The sequence below is a fragment of the Accipiter gentilis genome, chromosome 24 (assembly GCF_929443795.1).
Source record: "Accipiter gentilis chromosome 24, bAccGen1.1, whole genome shotgun sequence".
In the NCBI taxonomy this organism is placed as follows: Eukaryota; Metazoa; Chordata; class Aves; order Accipitriformes; family Accipitridae; genus Astur; species Astur gentilis.
Genome location: NC_064903.1, coordinates 1,282,206 through 1,301,762, shown reverse-complemented (window position 1 = coordinate 1,301,762; position 19,557 = coordinate 1,282,206). Strand labels below are relative to the sequence as shown.

The following is a 19,557-nucleotide window of genomic DNA, read 5'->3' as shown; positions in this document are numbered from 1 at the left end:
TGAATGACCAGCTGCCAGCCATGAGACAGGCTTAATCGAGGCAATGAGACCGACAAACTGCAAGCAACCATCCCAAAAACTAGAAACAGCCCCCATCTCACCTGCCCATAGCTCAGGTGCACTGTCCCGTGTCACCCGCTGCCATGGCTTGCACTTGGGTAATCCGACTATGATCTCAAACACAACAGCAGCCTGAATGGCTCGGATAATGTTTTTCTCTATAGAAAACCAATTATATTTCTAAGTTCTTGGTCTTAAAAGCTTCTCAAGGTCCTTCCTTTTTCTCCTTTATATTTCCCACAAAGACTGTGAAACAATTTCTATCTGCTGGTCACTACCAGACAGAGCAATTAGAAATCCTCTCTAACAGCAGGTAAAAAATTACTAAGGTCAACACCATGTTGGACAAGACAAGTGACATCTGCTGATGTATTTTCTAAATAATGTCCACATGTGCTCTCAACAGGTTTGCAATGACTTTTTTTCTTTTTTTGACCATTTCACCTCCCACGATGTCCTTGTATTTACTGCCACAGCGTTGTGCAAAGTCCATCAGGGAGGAAGGATCCTCGCAGCAGAAATGTGGCTGTGATGATCTCCAGATGTTCCAGGCTCACCTACCTGTCCTTCTCTGAGATGTAGGCAAACTATCAAAACAACCCAAGTGAACAACGATTCTTAACCACCCGCACATGAAGCTGCAAAATGCAATCTGGAAGTGTGCTATTAAACTTCATAAATAATTTTAATTAAGTATCCTTGACCTCCTACTGAACCTGGTTGTCTCAAGGAGCTGGTCATGCCAGACCATGACACAAGACCTGTTGTCTCTCCTGTTCTTCTCTAAGATGGCAGACAAACTATGAAAGCACAAGCTCTGAAAACATAATCATAAACTAAGCTAAAAACATATATAAACATAATAAGGTCTCAGCCTCAAAAACAGCTCTTGCAACCTGAAAGTGGGAATCTTCATCTCAATGAGATGATAGCCCATGTTCGCTTTTCTCTTGCAAACATACATATTTTTCAAGAGAATTATAGAGGAACCAAATATGCAGCTCAGCCTTATTTCAGGAAAGGAGAAAGTCAGCCAGCATTTGCAAGCAGTATGAATTACACACTCTGCAGAAAGCACTTCCTATTACAAAAAAAAAAAAGCCACCACACCACACAAAAAAAGTCTTGGCATTGTACAAAGTGACGCACTGGGCTCTTTACTCAGCCTTGCTCTGTGGAACACAATGTTACTTAACATTTAAGCCCTGTTTACTCATTAAACTGGTGCAGAATACACCAGTAAAGAGAGTGCTGAGCTCTGGCCGAGGGCAACTGGGTGTTCGGGAAGGCACGTGAGCTGCTGCACGCTGCCCTGCCAGCGGCAACGCTTTTAGCACACTCTGAAAGCACAGAGATGGTGCAGGCTGCAGTCTTCCATCAGCACACACAGAGAACCAAAGGCAGGAGGAAACTGAGGAATTCAAAGTCATTATTTGCCAGCTAGCAATCAAAATAATTTAATTTCATTAAAGCGCTGCAGTGCACCTCCAGTAAGCTGCTTCCAGGGAGCACAGTGGATGCCAGCTCTCAGCCCAGGAGACAGGAATGGCACGTCTCATCCCAGCAAAGAACTAAAGAAACTGCTTGGGTGTTGCAGGGCTTGTCTGCAGCATAACACAGTTTTATAGGTATTTTCCAATAAGACTCTGTGTGTGTGTTCGTATATATATGTGGGAGGGGACGTTTAAAATATGTCTGTATTCACATATTTGCTTTGCACAAAAAGCATAAATTCGTAGCCCTACCAGAGGCTGAGTCCCTCAGCTGACAGAAGGCACGGCGCTGCCAGCATAGGCAGACAGAAGTCCCTGTTTGAAAATTAGAGCAATGTCACCTCCTGCTCCCCACAATCCATCCCCAAGTTTGCTCTCATTTACAGCTTAAAAAAACAAAACCAAGCCAACAAGCACACCACCTTCCAGTCGCAGCAGAGCCCAGGCAACACCCAGCATGCATGCAGCACAAAAAGGACACAGAAAACGATAATTCAGTGATGGCTTCTCTCCCAAGTCCTGAAGCAGACCCTGGAGATACAGGCTTAAGTCACTTTTTCTTACAAGAACACTCCCTCTACGGGCAAGCAATGCCTTTCCAGGCAAACCATGTGCACCAAAAAAAACCCAAAAAACCAAAACAACCCAAAACCAGACTGTTCTCATGCTTATCCATGTAGTTAATTTACTGCAATACTTCATCGGGCTACGGCTCCTTCTTTCCCACCAGGCCATGGGCACGCTCCGGGACACCCCCCCCAGCAGCCGTACGTACCCAAGGGCTCCTGGCACAACCAACGCTCGCGCGAGCAAGAAGCCATCCTCCTCCAGCTGCTCCCGTTCACCTCCTCTGCCTTTTTAGACCATCCTGGCTTTACCCATCACAGTCAAGCAAAGGGAAGCAACGAAGCAAAACCCGACGGGGTCGGCCCCCCGACGCCTGGAAGTGACTCAGATGACGGCACTCGCCACCAGGAAGCCGGAGCAACCCCGCTGCCGTCCCGCGGAGCGAACCCAGCCCCAGCTTCAGCCCTCGCGGTGCTTTCCGATCGACGCTGAGCGTTGCAGGCTCTTCTTCCCATTTCGGACTTCGACATCGCCAGCACACCCAGCGATCTGCTCCCCCCAGCACCCATCCCAGCGCCGCGTTCCTCTCTGCAGCCAGAGGAGCGGGACTGGTGAGCCATAGCACCGGTGAGCTCCAGCACCACCACCACCACCACCACTGCCACCACCATGCTTGCCTCCACCGGCCAGCGACATGGGGGCTCGGAGCAGCCCTTCCAGCACGCGGGTTCAATGCTTTCCAAGTCAGAGGGTAAAAGTTCCCGCACCATTTTTCCGCCGTCCCTGTCGTCGGATGGAAGGCTCGGCTCCGGCTCCACCAGCACCACAAAGACATCGCACCAGGAGAATACAACTCGAAAAGGAGCAGGGAGTAATCCTGACCAGCCGCCTTCATCAGTCATTGCTGCTGCGGGGGAAGGAGCGAGCTTACCACCTAGTGGCTATTTCATGTGAAAAACCAAAGCCCAGATCACAAGACTGCTTTTTTTTTTTTTTTTTCGGAGATCAGCAAATCTAAGCCGAGCTTTGATAGTTCGGGGCAGTTCCTCCTCCCCATCCCCACAGGGGCAAGCACATCCCTTCCCACAATTACCAGATCCAAAGGTACACAAATAAGAAAAAAAAAAAATTGAATAAGCCAATTGTAACTGAAAACAACAGAAGAAAGGAGAGAAAAATATATCATTTAGCCATTATGTCAATACTCCTGGTACCTGGCTGGGAGCCAGCAGAGCAAGGCTTTCCTGCAACATTATCACTCCAGAGACTCACATTGTCATTAACAAAAAAAAAACATTTCTCTTCCAGAGCAGAGGTTACTCCACAAGAAAGAAACTTCAGTCTGCTTGTAAACTAAGTGAGCTGGTTTGGATTTCACTGTATTCCAGCCCACGAAACATGTAACCCTGCCAGGTCCAGGCTTGACGTGCAGACTTCAAATGAATTGCAAGAGGGCTGGGTACCGATCTTAAACAAAACAAAAAAACCCCACAAAACAAAAAACACCAAACCACCCCCCAAAAAACCCCAACTGTAATCTCCTCTTTAACTGCTAAAAATCAAACCACCACACACACAAAGTTGGAGGCAGCAATCTCAGAAGAGCTCCACATCTGCTTCTTGCACTTTCTTCAGCTACAGTGCCTACAAAAAGACAACACCGGGCAGCAATTGCAGGCAAAGGCAGGGTACAACAGAGATGACCGTAAACACCTGCCTCATAGAAGAGACAATGCTATTTTTCCAAGTCATTCCTCCCTCCAATTCCCTGTGCTGTCTGAAGTGACTACAACCAGTCTCCCCTTCTGTACAGATGAAACTACAACAGGTGAGCTGATAACCGAGAGGATTTTTTACATCACCTTTAAGTCCCCTTCAGGTGCAGTACGTGACACACAAATATCTTCAGAGAAAAATGAAACGTTCTCAGACATGTTGCTATTAGCAATGGCTTGGTTTCACAAACTGCACATAATCATTTAACAGAAGGGTTTAGTGGCTCAGTTAAGATTGTCAATATGCCTTTTCCCATTGCATTTTAAGTGCATGGTCATAAAAGCATTTATTTACCTACATTCACTTCTCACTGTCCACCTGCCCGTTTCTCCTCCAAAGAGCAGACAACCGTTTCATCCTCGAGCATCAGTCCGCTTCTCCCACTCCCCTCCTCTCCCCGTAGGAGAGGACGGCTCCTTTCCTGGGATGGCCAAGGCGGGGTCCGGGGCTGCCCCAGTCCAGCACTAGCACAGGAGCAGGGAACTGGAGAAGTTGTCCCTCTCGGGCTGGAGCAGGGGCACGGAGCCCTGCCTGCCCCGGGACAAGGCTGACCCGGCTGGTGGGAGTCTGCCGCTCCAGCCCACAACTCCACGCAGCACCCTGTCCTCAGCGGCCGCTTGAGCAAAGGCAAACAAACACCGGGCGAGCTGTTTGCATTAAGCAAGGGCTGTACAGCCACGCTGGTCTGGAACAATAGATGGTTTTAGAGAAACTGGGAACTCTACCAACATAAGCCGAACACAAAGACTTGAATTGTTTTAGGGCTTGTTTGGGGTTCTTTTGTTGTTCCTTGACACGTACTCACACAGGCCCCAGGGAGACGGTATTCCATGCTCTGGTCTGACATCCTTCCAGCAAGGTAACACACACCGTCACGTTTCACCAGGTAATGCCAGAAAGCAGCGTACAAATCCTGCGACTTTTCAGGTTTGCTCGGCACTTTTGTACATGGGGCTGATACAGCGTGTTAAAGGATTCACTGCCACCCGGAGATGCCTATGCACTGACAGGCACACAGACACTTAACAGCTGATGGCCTTAAGTCCGTGTTAGTATCACCTCCTCTTGAATAATTCATCATTCCACATAGCTTATGCCACTCAGCCCAGTACAGTGGAAAACTTGAGTGGAGGCAAACATCAACCACAGCTGATTTCATCCTCAGCTAGTGAGTAACTACGCTCAGCTTCTGAATAAAACCTTATTTCTGGGAGCTCTGCTAATAGAATCACATATACTTGCCAGAAAAATATACCTCCAGAAACAAGATGTTCCAGTGGTTTTTTTATTAGATTAAAAATCCCCCACAATCATCCACCACCAATTAAAGAAATGGTTTGCTGCTGCAGATGCTTTACATAGAAGGGATTTCTAGAAATACGAAAAAAAGCAGCCCATTTCTCCTGCTTTACCAGGAATTTCCACAGCTCACATCAGCTACACAGAGCTGGTCAGAAGACTTTAGGGAATCAAAACATAAGGCACACTGCAGGAAAGCACCTTGGGTTTGCTTGACAGCACAGACTGGGGTAGATTTTATGTTGGTTTTCCTGGAGGAAGAGGAGGAAAGAGAAGAACAAGCAGACAAAGACCTTTTTCATGGTGTTTTCCATACAATAAGCATGAAAACACTTAACACCTACAATGCAAGAAGTTTTAACAGCTTTGAACTGTTCTGATCACTGAAAACAATCACTATTTATTTCTAGCAGATCCAATGAGAAGACGGTGCTGTGTCTTGTGATGATAAAGACCTCGTTACTCAGACCGCAATCAAGGAAGCACAGAGTTGTTCCACCCCAACTTCTACACCAATTCATAACTAGTTTTTCCCCATCAGTACTTGGAAGGCATATACCTTGGTAAAGGCCTTGTACAACTTTCTAAAACTGGTATTTGTGAGAAAAGTTTTGACAGTCACCAAAGGCATAAACACTGTGCATTGCTGCTCCTAATCCCTGGACACATGCACATTTAAATGAAAATCAAGTAGGAGAACAAAAGCTAAGGCTATCCACAAAGTGCCCAGGCTCATTAGTGCTATTATAGAGCCTGAGCTGGCCCAGCCGCCTGCCTGCCGCACATGGACCTCGTGGGTTGCGGAGAAGGCAAGAGACGGAAAGGAGCAGAGGGAGGTCAAAGTCCTGGAGAAGATCTGCTCCAGAGAGTCACCCCACGAACAAAGGGCTTTAAGGAAACAGCTGATTTTCTCTCGCTCCTGCACCGTGCTTTCCTTTCCGACGAAGCCTGCTGTTGCACCCTGTGGTACCAATAAGCAACAAAACGTTTTGAGACAAGGTCGCGCAGGCACGGCAGGACTTTAGACCAGGAACCAACAGCCACAGGGCTGTATCTCCATCCATCAAAGCAACTTGTGGTTTCAGCTAAGTCATACCACCTGCTTTGGTGTCTCCATCCATGAAATGGGGAAAAAGCTTAGTTATTTCTTGCAGAAATGGCAAGAAGTTGTTGGTTTTGAACTACTTGCATGATAGGGACCTGTGGGTCCAGGCTAGCGTTAGGGGTAATTCACACCGCATGGGTTCACTCAAAACAGTCTTTCTTGCTGAAATGAAATAAATTCCAGAAATGGACTGCTGTGTTCATGTTCCCCATCCTAAAACCACACTGGGAGCTTTTGCACAGCCACAGCCATAGCCCCAGGCACGACTCAAAGCAGGTACTGACCAAGATGAGGTACTCCGGCAGCGCAATGTGGTGAGCACACGGATGCAACCAAAGGCACTGCTGGCCCCATTCAAGACCGGAGTCAGTCCTTCAAAAGCTAAAAGAAGCATTTCTGAGCACAAATTCAGCTCAGCTGTCACTGGTAGCACCAGTAAATCACAACTCATTATTAGAAACATATTTTCTTAGTTACTTCCTCCCAGTTATCTGCTTCATCAATTGGCTTCTCCAGGAAACCTCCTTCTCCCTCCCTCTTCCTGGGCGTGCCCCAGTTCTTTGCAATATTAATCACATTGGGTACAGTTTTAAGGGATTGTGCTAAAACAAGCCAAGTCACATTCAACAGTAAGCAAACAAGACTGTTTACAGCCTTACAGGACTTACCAATTGTTAGGTTGCTAAATCACCTCTGCCAAACCAGGTCCTGTTTTGGCTGGGGGCAAATTCCCATTAAAAATTTCTTACAATGACAGAAGACAGCGACAGGGAAAGCTCTTCCACAGAGAGGAGTTAGCAGCAAGTTTCTGTGCACAAAAAAGTGAGGCACAGGCCAGGGGAAGTGAATGCACCAACAGCGGGCACCGACCTGTACGCAGTATTCACATTTCCTACAAATTCAGTGTGTAAACAGGTTTCTAAGCAGTCACTGGCAAGGCAGTGTTAGCTCCCCAACCCACACAGATCCTTTCTTACCTTCAGGGCTTTCCCTGTCATTTGAAGATGATTTTGAAGGGGAATTCAGAAGCAAAAGCAGTCCTACAACTTCCTACAACTGCTTGCAGGTTGAAAGTGGATTACGTTTCCAACAGATAGCATCTTTTTGGTTTGTTATGCCACCTTGCTCTGCCTCCTTAAAGCCAAGAAGGAGTTCTTCTTGACAATTATTGATATGCAACCACAGCTCTCAAACCACCCACCCCCACCCCTAAAGCAGTAAACTCCCATTTAAACATTTTTGTTGATATTGCCTTTTTTTTTCCCTCCAGTTGACTATACCAACAAGCTGCGTCCATACAGGTAATGGCTGTTGGAAGCAAACAGCTATGTGGGAGGCAGGAAAGGACAGAAAAGCTGGTACGCCGGTGTACGGGAGATGCAGAGCAAGGCATGCCTCCCCCACCTGCAGACACCTGAGGATGAGCATGGGAAGAGATGCACACAGCTAGAGCGACCCTAACGTTCCTCGGAACAGCCACGCCGCTCTTCTCGGAGGGTTTGATTCTTTCCTGTTTCACTGGAGCAAGCATCTGTGATGCTTCAAATAACTGGCCTATTTAGAGGGACAGACTACATCTTGGATTTCCCAATATCTGCTCCTGTTTCCAAAGTTACATGCTACTTATCTTTCCTCCCAGGCTAGACACCTCTGCTTCCAACCCATGGAGACATGTCTAGCATAAGCCAGCCGTGATTCGAGAGAGGACCCACAGCAACGCCAGTCCAAGCCCTGCACAATCACTGTCCACGTTACCAAATGACACTGATTTGCATCCCTCTTGTGATGCTGACCACGAGCCTTGGACAGCAATCAGGTCCAGGCTCACCTGCCATTTAGTCACCTGGCTTTCTCGAACAGTTTGGTTTTATCCTCTTGTACAATATTACCTCTATTGTAGCTTTGCTAGAGGTTCAGATCAAAGCAGCCTGACTTGCATGTTTACCGGGATCACGGACATTTCAGTGCTTTTCTCCAGAAATCCCTGCTTTTTTAAAGATGCTTCATCATATAGAAACACAGTAAGTGCCAAGATGAAAGTCAGACTGCCTTGCTTTTGCTTGGTTGGTTTTTTTCCTCCTAAATTTTTTGTAGTTTCCATTTTAACTTTCAGTTAAAAAGCCACAGTCTTAGCTCAGACACTGCTACCCAAGAGCCTCTTCACAAACGCTTCCTGCTTCTTTTCAGGTTAATGTTTTGGCAAAAAGCAGCCTAACTTGAAAATGCAAAAGACCAAATTTACAGTCAGTTTGTGATTGTGCCATGCAACAGGCAGTTAAGGGAGGGTTGCTACTGGTTTTTAAGCTTTCTGTATTTTTCAGACTAAATTTAGTTATTTACAGCAGTTTCCATACTAAACACAACCGACAGCTTCTCTGCCATTACCACCCTCTTTGGAGATTCAGGCTGGTGAAACTGGTCAACTAGCACAGCTCTGTGTAGGAACATCGGCTGAGCTAGAGCCTTGTTTCTAATACGTGCCTGTGTAGCTGGTAAGTGATGAGTCCAAAATGTTTACAGGCCATCCTCAGGTTAGCAAATCTTCAACAACATACAGCCAGATGTCACTCCATCCATCCAGCCTTCCCAATGCAAATGGGAAGAGTGTGATTAACACATGACTCAGAGTGAAATAGCCAGAATAAATGCAGGTGGTTTTCATCATGGAGACTACTTCATCATTAAGAACAGATCTGACATGGTTTTCAACCTGAAAACATCAAAATCTTGGATGAAGACTCTAAAGCCACCTCCTGCCAAAATCTCTAGTCTTAAACTGAATCACAGCCAAAGCTGTCCTCACGGCCAACTTCTTCCCTAGGAGAGCTCTAGGAAGCAGAACATCCCTATGGGTCCCGTTTTTGTTAAGGAGGTAGGCTTCTTCTTGCATGACAGTTTCCAAGGTGAGATGGCCACAGACTATCCTCTAGGAGCTGCAGCTGAAGTTCATGCTGACGAGAAGTGGAGAGGAGTCAGGGGCTCCCAGACATGTGGCAGCGAAGGCGCTCAAGCGGCCGAAGGCTGCAGGACCCCCTTCCATCCTCTCCCCGTGACGAGCTCCAGAAGGACCAGCCCCGCGACCTGCAGCTTCAGTCCGGCACGGTGTAACACCCGGCGGTTCACAGCAGCATATCAAACCAGCCACAGCACATACGCCCCAAAATCAAGTGGAAAAATGACTTGGATGCAAGATAAGATGATCTTAATACAGAAAAGTCTTCAAGGCAGCATGAAAACCAATAGCACTGGCCAAGTGTGGTTTTTATATAAAGCGTTCTTTTTCCACTTTATGGTAGGGAAGCACAGGGAGTATACGTGCCAGCCTTGTTTAAACCCAGACACACTTCAAGGCTCAGTAATGTTTCTTAAATGAGATTCCTGATATTCTAACAGGCAGATCCCAAGAACTAGTCTAGCAAGAGGCTTATATTCTCTCCCCCATTCCCAAAAATACATCACTGCACAGTCACCCAAGCAGCACACCTCCTCAAACAACACACTGCCAGTGCTCTGCAGCTGTATTCACCCATGGTTCACAGCAACACCCACAGACACTCGGCACTCACGCGGGTCCCCTGTGCCACAATACACGAGACAGTTTCACATCCCACGCAGAACAACTTGCTGGACAGCAGTGTTTTTAAATACTGGTCCTTTCGTGTTTACCCTGATAGGGCAAACAAGAAAGTAAGTCAATTTATTAAAGGTACAGATAATTTTCTACTTCACAACTAAAATAAGTTACTGCAGCCACAGAACTAGTGTTTTGTAAACTCATTTCCACTTTTCAGGTTAAAAATGTAACTCCTCATAGTCACATGCTATTCATACACTGTAACCACCAGCTGTACAACACTAACACAGAGGATCTTCACTTTTGGATTACATGACTTACAATTATCCCATTCTTTCCATATCTGTTACATTTAGTTATTTTACTGGAATTCAAAAAAGGACAAGAATTTGCTGTTACAGAGCTGAAGTCCTTCAGATCTAATGTTTATGCCTAAAACTGTGTCAGACAAAAAAAAGCCAAACAACCACTGATAAAATATCATCTCTCCTCAAACACCACCACTTTTTTCCTCTTTTCCTTTCCTTTTTCCCCCCCCTTTTTTTTTTTTTTTTGTAAAGAATAAGGACCATTGTGGCTACAGTAGCAAGATTTCAACAAATATTTCCAACTGTATTTTATAGTCCAGTTTAGTTTCAGGCTTGCATCAAGTTTCAGCTGGAAACCTGTCATTTCATACTTTTGTTAAGTGCCAAGTACTGTATCTCTTCCAGCAGAGTACCTTATCTTTTTGTTTTTAAGAGACACTTCACAGCACACTCTGAAATTCAAACAGCATTACGTGGTATTTGGTTAAGACTTATTCTGGGGAGACTGCAGTTCTGCTTCTTGCTTGATAAGGTAGAAAACACCCAAATTACTGAAATATAGGCTACAACAGTCTTAACTGGGGATTTTCTGAGGCACAAAGAGAACATAAAGCACCCAACTTGCACAAAATCCTTGGTGAGAAAAGCCTCTGGAAAGCCTCCCCTGTCACGATGGTAAGGGGGTTACGGGAGGAGAACGGAGCCCTGGCAAGAACTGCTGCTAAGCTTCCCCAGGGAGGTGGCGTTAACGATCCAAAGATACGCTGCTAAACTGCAGTGAGAATTAAAACTGGCACACACCAAATGCTATGAAGCAGCTAGGTCCCAAGTGTTGGCATGTTGGAAGTACTGAATTGCAGTCCAAAAGGTCTGAAACCCATCCCATTGAACTAGAACAAGCTGGCACACAAACAACAGGGCTAACTCGCTGACTGCAACATTGAAGCAGCTCTCAGGACTCAATGAATTTCTACAGATGGTTCAGCCTCCTACAAAATCAGGACACACATTCAATAGCTCACCTTCCACCCTCCAACAGCAGAAGCTGCAACGTTTCAGTGTCCAAATGTTCTGTAGCTACCCACGACACCAGCGCCCTCAAAATACAAAGAGGTTTCCTTATCCCCTTTGGGAAAAGTGAAATTTGGCTAGAGAGTAAAGCAGCTACAGCCACTGAAATCAGCAGCCTGACCCTCTACTTAATTTCCAGCCAGGTTCTCAGGAAGCACCAGGGAGTCAAGCCTCAGCAGCGGCACGCTGGCCTCATCCACAGCAGGCAGCAGCATCACAACGCAGGTTTCAGACCCTCTGTTAATGGACACCTTCCATGCTGTTTGCTATAAAGCGTTCTGGAAAATGCAACTGCACATACATTTCATCAGCAACCATTCCATTTACTGTCATGCAGCACTTAAGAGATCATGGACACTATACAAACACAAAAAGGATTTTCCTTTTATCAATTATGGTCCTAACTGTCTCAAAGAAGAGCAGAAATGGACTGCTGCTGACTGCAGCAGTACTTCTTTTATTGAAAACTTTTTAAAAAGTGCTATTGTAGCAGGTGTCACTAAAGAAGAAGAAAAAAAAAAAATCACAGTAATTTTACATACCCTGTGTAGGTCTCACTACAGTTCTTAAATTTCTTGAGAATTTTCTGCTTAAAGCAAAAACCCATGAGGAGGCAAAAGGACTATTAAGATGAAAGTCAGGGATATGATGAAAATCTTCCACCCCCCAAAAAGCCACCGGTTGCCTCTATCTGACCAAAGTGCTCGTCCGGGTATTCTCATCTCCCCTAACTCTATTACCCAAGCACGCCTGTAGCATCTCTTCTTCTGACTAAAGCACATCTATGTCCACTACACAGACAAATCCAAAGTTCAGTCAGTTGGCTGCTGAAGTTTGACCAAAAAAGAGCCGTACACAGACAGAAGGAGCTTCCCCAGCAGTCTGCTCTGTCCTGGACATGACCTGACTCTGCCCTACAGCACAACGACTTCTTTCTTCTCCAGATAACAACAGGGTGCTGCAACAGCCTCCTTCCCTGGAGACAGTCTCAACCATTCCTCAGCCTTGAGAAATGAATGGCCGCCAAGGAAACCCTCGACGGTTTCACCCTAAGGATGCAGGGCCACACATCCAACATCCCACCTTCCACGACACAGCTGTGCCGAAAGGGAACAACTACAAAACACCACCAGCAGTACCACAGCAAGTCCTGAAACACTAGTCACAGTGGTTTTGCACCACTTCACAGTATCCAAGCACTGGCCTCAAATCAAAAGCATGAGACAAACATCTGCAGCGTGACAGCGATAGGTATGCAGCACCACAGAAGTCCAAATCATCTGGTTTTGTAGCTTCTCCTATCAAGCAGACATGGAAAGTGCCCAGGGTTACCTTGGCTGAAGCGGTGCCTGGTGCCTCTCACGCGGCTGGCTCACCAAGGCCCCTCATCTGCTCTGCCTTCGGATGCTGCCCAAGCCACACTGAGGAGGCAGGTGGGTTTCCACGCTCAAGGGACTCATTCAGAAAAGGGTCTTCCAAAACCAGGGCTCGCAGTCCTTCAGCAACAACTGCACGTGAAGCTGTGCTGCATAAAAAAGAGCCAGTTGTTATTCCAGCAGGAATAATTAAAAGCATGATGCAAGATGCACATAAATATTCAAACCCACGCTGTCAATTCTGCACTCAGACCGGAATCCAAACTCCCAAACCCGCTGGACGAGTCTAAGACCAGATGATGGCAATGTCAGCCACTGCCAGCCCTCACCTGGCTGTGCACACAGTCTGGGGCGCCAGCCAGCCAGTCAGACTTCACCCACCCGCTAAACACCCAAATGACTTGTGATATCATACAGATGAACTCTAGCCCTATGTAAGCATGCTCAAGGTGAGGAATCTGGGGGGGAGGTTTGCCTTTCTTCACTAGTGACCAGATCCAGCTGGAGTCACAGCTGGTGTCACCTTCCACACCAAGGATGGAAGAAGGAAATGAGGAACTGTGGCATAGGGAAAGGAATAATGTTAGTGTTGGGGAAGGAGGAGGTGGGTAAAGGCGCAGGGCAAAGGAGCAGAAGCAGCAGGCGAGCCTTGAGAGCCCACGGAGCTGCAGCAAGCAGCTCGATCTGAGGGGAGGATGCCACCACCACCGCACAGACACGTCCTTGAAAATGCTATTCCCAGGTACAAAAAGAAAATTTGTGTACATTACCCTGCACTTAGAATCCCTATACTAAATCTAGGCAGCAGCAGCACAAGCCTAGGTGCTGCAGGAGATTTATCCAGCCATCTCAGCAGCAGAAGACCCTCCTCAAGCATGAAGCCACCCACCACTGTCCCACACCAGAGCCACTGTCCCCCTGCACTGTCAGGCTTCCCTGATTATTTAAACCCTTCTGCTGAACCCTGTCGCCACCAGCTCGTATGACAGTAACAGCTGCCGACCTAAGAGCCCGCCCCACAATTCCTCCCATTAAACCAGTTGTTCGTGAAGAGCAGCCCTTTATCCAGAAAGCAAGCGACTCCATGTTCTAATTGCACGCTGCAACGCGACAATTGCACAACTGGCTTTTTGCCTTGCCAAGACATCTACAGCAGAAAGAATAACGTATCATTAACAGATATTTCCTGAAATATTGGTGTTACAGCCACATTTCTTACTCAATTACCAGTGTCATGGTTTTTTTTTTTGTTTTTTTTTTTTAACAAACCAGATCGAATGCGAATCGGACAAAACAATGCTGGAGAACAACCGAAGGAAAGTATTTACATGAAAAGAAAATCTTGCCTCGCAGTGTTACCCAGTCCTGAAATGCAATAGGGTTACCAAGAGCACACGGCAGCAGAAAGCAGCAGCACAGCTGTATGGCAAGGGACACGAGAAAAAAGAAAAGTATGTCTGTGTGGCACAACTTCCCAAGAACCTCTAACAAAACACAGCAGGAGAAAAGAGAAATGAGCTTTGGTATTTTAGGGCCCATGGTGATTTTCTAACTTCTGCAGCTTTCTGGTAGCTGAAGATCATGACCTGTAGGTCATGAGTCACAAGTCTACAGGGAGACCAAAGGAAATTTGCTGTTATGTTTTCAAGTGTGTGTGGCGTACAGGGGGGTGTGAGAAGGTGCAGGGACAACACAACTCCATTAAAAAAAACCCACTTTTGTTTGGGTGCTGCTCCCAAAGCATGTCAGCTTACTGGTGAGCAGAGAACAACTGTTAGTGACAACGCCACAAAACCCAGGGCAAACCAAATCCAAACCTCAAAAGATATTTTGGTGCAACCAAGTTGAAGGTCATATACCACAGACCTTCACCTATAACCGTGCAGAGGGTGGCAGGCCATTTCAGAAAGGAGGAGCTCAGCAAGGCTCCAGCTCCGGCCAGCAAGATTATTTGGCCGTTGCATCCCGAAGAATGAAAAACAATTCACTACTTTATACAACCATCATTCAAACAGTATCTCAAAACCAAAAATAATCCTGTTTTCAAGTTCTTCTGGGAACAAAGGGAGTCAGAGGCGCAGCAGTGTCTGCCAGCCACATGTCCCCATTGCCTCCCAGGTGCTGGTGCTCACACTCCTGCCCCATGGCCACCAGGAGCCCAGAACAGAACCACCAACACTGGGAAAATTATGAAGCGTGCATTTCACAAACACCTGCTCTGCACAAGTGTAAAAAGCTAAATCATTCCTTTCATTCTTGCTGCAAAAGAAAAAAAAAAAAAGAGGTACAACCTTCAAGATTAACGAAGGCTTTAAAACTTGGACTAATGAAAGCTCACAACACCCAGAGGCTGGTAACACACGTTGTGCTAAAGGATTCCCAAACTCTGGCTGCCCTATTTCTCGCCCCATCTATTCCTGGAGGCTCCTTCAGATGGGAATTTTCCTTGAGCACCCAAACAAACGGAGGGACACCAGCTCTGCCCACACGCGCTCCATCAGCGGCAGACAGAAAGGAATGCGGGTGATGTGCCCTCCCAGCAGCTCATCACATCACCGTATGCTGCCCGATCCCGGTCCTCGGCTCTCAGCACCAGAGTTCACCCACAAGAGAGGTCAATCGCGACGACGAGAGGATCATTTACCCATCCAACAAGCGGCATCGGTACCTTCTCCCAAGGGTCAGCTGCTCCTGCCTTCGGTCTGATGCTTCTCGGAGCTGCTGGAAGAGAAAGAGCGACTTGCTCAGGCAAGAAAAGGCGGCCAGGACACACACACAGCCTTCCCCAGCGCTAAACCGGGGTGGGGGTAAGCGTCGGCGGGGCTGCAGGCGCTCCAGACGCTGGACTCCTGTCAAGCTTCGTGGAGAACATCCCCGCCCGACCCGGGGATCCAGGAATTCTCCCATTTCGCGATTCTCTTCAACTTCCCACGCCAGCTTTTGCCAAAGCTCCTGCTTCCCGCCTCCAGCTGCGACATCCGCGTCCCTCCCCGCCCCGAGACCAAGGGCATCATCGCCTAACACAGGGGAGAAGGAGGGGGAGAAAAAGAGAGAAAAAAGGAGAAAAAGGGGGCGAAGAGGGGGGACGGGCGGCCACAGGCCCGGCCCCACGGCCGCCCCACACCTCCTCCCCTCCCGCCCAAACACCTCAGCCCCACAGCTACCTCGGGGACGACCCACCCCGCCTCCCCCGGCCCCTCGCCCCGTACCTCCGCCGCTCCAGGCTCCCGCTCCGCCGACCCCCGCCGCTGAGGCCGAGCCCCAGCCCGGCCCCGGCCCCGGCCCCGGCCCCGCGGCCGCTGCACCTGCGCGAGGGGGCGGCTCCACCCACTGCGGGGCGGGGCCGGGGCGCCCACGTGACGGCACGTCGCCCCGCCCTCCGGGGCAGGGCTTGTGCGCAGGCGCGCTGCTGCGCTGTTGAAGGACGGGGCGCGCCTCGTCGGCGCCATCTTGAGTGTGGGCGCCGGGTTCTTAAAGCGGTACGCTCCTCGTTCTGTAAGGAGCGGTGGTGGGGGTCTCCTGTGTGAGGCCATAGCGCGAATCGCACCTCCACCCTGCCCGCCCCCCCCCCCCCCCCAGACTCCCCGAACACTCACCACCCTCATCTCTGGCCTCCCCATCGCTGCCCCCCCACATTGTTGGCCCACCCCACCGAAGACCCCCCCCATCGCTGACCCACCAGCAGAGACTCCCCATCGCTGACACCCCCCCCCCCCCATTGCTGCTGTCCCCCTGCCATTGCAGACCCCCATCACTGACTCCCTCATCACCAGCCTCCCCAGCAGAGACACCCCACCACCACCACGGACTCCCCCCTTCCCATTGCTAACCCCCGCTATCGCTCACCCCCATCTCCCCCAGCCGGGCTGGGGGTCCCAAGGGTCCTGGAGAGATGCTCTGCCCTCCACCATGAGCCCCACCGGGACCCCGCCCATGCTGGGACCCCCCCCCCCCCCCCCCCCATGCTGAAACCCTTGGGAAAAATCCCACCCTGTAGGTGAGAAGGGCTGGACCCGACCCCAATATCTCTTGCTTTTCCCTGACCTCAGCTCATCCGACACCACCCAACCCCAGGCTGGGACATCGCTGCTGCCAAACTGCTTGTGGCGGGATGTTTTTCACCTGGTCTTAAAAATAAGTGTCCCCCCTTCCCTCACCCACCCTTTCCCCTGGCCACCGTGGCAGAGTCGGGGCGACACGGAGGAGTTTCTCTCCCTAAACGCGCCCAGCTGAAAAACACATCCTTATACATGAAGGGGCACTTTCCAGCCTCCCAAAATCCGACTGTGATGGGAAGCCTGCAGGAAAATGCCCACAGGAATGGGAAAATTTCCAGCTCCAGGAATACTTGTCCCTCCCAATTAATTAAATACTCACAAAAGATGTTAGTGCTTTCTGTGACTTGCAGACAACCTGTCCCTCGGCACCGGCTCGCTTGCCTCGGTGCCCCCATCCCTGCTTTCCGTGCCATGCTGAAGGGGAGCCAGCTGGACCCGGGGAGGGTCCATTGGGGCAGAAAATACATAAGACGGAAGAAAGGTAGGTTTAAAACAAGGGCTCAATGTCGGGAAAACACAACTTTTTACCCAAGGTCTGCTCGGCTTGTGGCATGGCCGCAGAGGACAACCCCGCTGACAACAGCCTGCCCCAGGCCAGCACCGGACCCCCTGAGCCAGGGCAGAGGAGGGGGCTGGTGGTTCTCCCTGCTCCCCAGAAGGCTCCATCCCTCCCGCCCCCCAAAGCAGACAAGTCTGGAAGAGAAAAGGCAGTCCTAAAACCATCCTAAACACAGCACCCCTCCACTTCTGCCCACCCAAGCCCCACCAGATGGGCACCTCAGGGCTCTGGGGGCTAAACCCAGCTCCCCCCCAGCCCAGACCCCCCCAGGTTTGGCTGCACGCACTGGTCTCTGCCTGAACCCTCCCCATAAACCCCCTCATGCCAAACTGGGGGCACCATCAGAACAGAGCACTGAGCTGCTGCGTGAGCTGGGGAGGAGGGAGACCCACAGTGCCTCAGTTTCCCTTCTTCCCACCCGTGTCCATGGGCCAAGCACTTTGATGGAGGACTCACAGTCGTAATGGGGATTTCCCCACACACACGGTTCATGAGCATCCTCAGCAGCACCAAGCTCCTCGGAGCAGCAGCTGGGGCAGTTATGGGTCATGCCCCCCAGAAAGAGCCAGCCCCCACCAATGCAGCCCCACCATCAGAGCCCACCTCCCAGTCTACCACCAGTTAGCCTGGGGACAGGCAGTAGTGGGCATACTGGCAGCACTAGAGGGCAGCAATGCTGCGGGCAGGAGCTGCCCGGCCAGGCAGAGCACACCGCCAACCAGGAGCACCGTGCTTGAGGTCCCTGGGTATCCCTTGGTGGCCTTGGAGTCATCTTCTCCTCCGATGGAGACTGGCTCAAAATCTGCCTAGTTTATTCTCTGGGCCTGGAAGCGTGGCTGGTCCCTGCTGGGAGACAACCCAGAAAAGCACGGAGCCGTGCTGAGGACGTGGTGGGATGATGATGCTGGAAGAGGAGCAAGGACCTGTCTCGTTCCTGAGGCTGAGTCTGGCAGTAGACAGCCCTGCAGGCATGAGAGGATCAGGGCAGGGCAGGATCCAAGACCCCGGCTCTCCCTTGTCCCGGGAACAGCGGTTCACTGAGCTGGGGAGTCTCTGAGAGCTCCCAGCTCCTGCTCGGATGGAGATGCACAGATGCTGCACAGATGTGCTCGTTTCCCTGAGGAACGTCTCCTCAGATGGCACGTGGGAAGATGGCCCTACATCTCTTCATTGAAAGGCTTCACCAATGCCCTGTTACCCTCGGACCTCCTGTGTCCCACCAGGAGAGGTAGCAAGGAGGGTGAACGTCACAGTGGGGCTGGCAACGCTCCCTTTTTCAGGACGTGGGAGAAGAGACACCTTAGTTTTACCATAACGGTGACCCTAGAAGATGGCACTAGCATCATGCCATGGAAGTAAAGATCCTTCAGAAGAGGAAGACCCTGCCTCAAGTCCTGATCAAGCGAAGATAAAGTTCATCTGATCTTCTCTGTGATGACATAGCTCATCCAGGCTCCCCAGGGGATTAATGCCAAGAAATGAGCCCCAGCTCCTCTGGCCTCAGCCCCAGGCAGTTCTGCTGGATGCAGCCAGCCCCACCACATCCTTGTGCACAGTGTGGTGCTCCCACCCTTTAGACGTGCACGGAGCTGGGCTGTGCTCTCAGCCCCCCTCCAGGAGCAGGAGCAGGAGCAGGAGCTGCTGGATTTGGCCTTCCACCTTCCTCCCCACTCCGTGCTCCAGGCATCAGGGCTGATGGAGAGGGGCAGACGGGCAACACGTCCCTCCCTAGGGATGGTGAGAACCCGTCCCCTGCCAGCACACATGGCAGCAGCGAGTGGGTCTCTCCTGCCCTGCTTGCTGGTTTGATCCCTTTCTGGTCCCCTTCTCCAAGTTATTGTCCCCCGGTCTGGGAAATCCTGTGTGCCCCACAGAGTTGGTCCTTGCCCTCAGGACTCCCCAGAGCAGCCCCATGTCCAGCTCCTGTGGGACATTCCCATTAAATGAACTTCTCTTTTTTTTCCCCCTGTAAAATCAACAATTTTTTTCACATTTGCATAGCGTGCAAAGGCCTGGAAGAATCAGAAACAAACAGGATGGGGAGGTGCAACTTGAAATCCTCAGCAGAAAACAGACTTTCTGCAAAGCAATGGTCTTTGGGAGGGAGGAGCAGGGCTGTGGGGCTGGGGAAGAGAGGGAAGGAGAGGGTTCTGCTCCACTCCACCGCTGTCCTGCTCATCCCGACAGTGACAAGCGCTGCTGTGGTGTCTGGGCTGCTCTGTGGAGGAGCTTTGGGAAGAGAAACTCAGACCTGGAGGTACTTGCAGACACTCCATGGGCAGAGCTGCAGGGACTGGGAAGGCAGACCCCA

General features: G+C 49.9%; 1 protein-coding gene across 12 annotated transcripts in view; it reads right to left on the bottom strand.

The window, feature by feature from the left end:
• Positions 1–15,954, bottom strand: part of LOC126050063 (H(+)/Cl(-) exchange transporter 5) — a 42,668-nt gene extending 26,714 nt beyond the window's left edge. The window contains exons 1-3 of one of the 12 annotated variants that reach the window (XM_049827428.1): positions 15,839–15,954; positions 15,274–15,347; positions 12,586–12,778 (exon numbers count right to left, since the gene is read on the bottom strand). Coding sequence is in view for 4 of the 12 variants with exons in the window: in XM_049827423.1 (XP_049683380.1) it covers positions 2,329–2,374 (46 nt within the window). In the remaining 8 variants the exon portion in view is untranslated. Of the gene's footprint in view, positions 1–1,805; positions 2,180–2,328; positions 2,458–4,190; positions 4,284–12,585; positions 12,779–14,920; positions 15,203–15,273; positions 15,776–15,838 lie in introns of those variants that run through there. The other 11 variants (XM_049827430.1, XM_049827431.1, XM_049827424.1 and 8 more) reach the window with 11 other exon arrangements.
• Between the last annotated feature and the right edge of the window lie 3,603 nt (positions 15,955–19,557).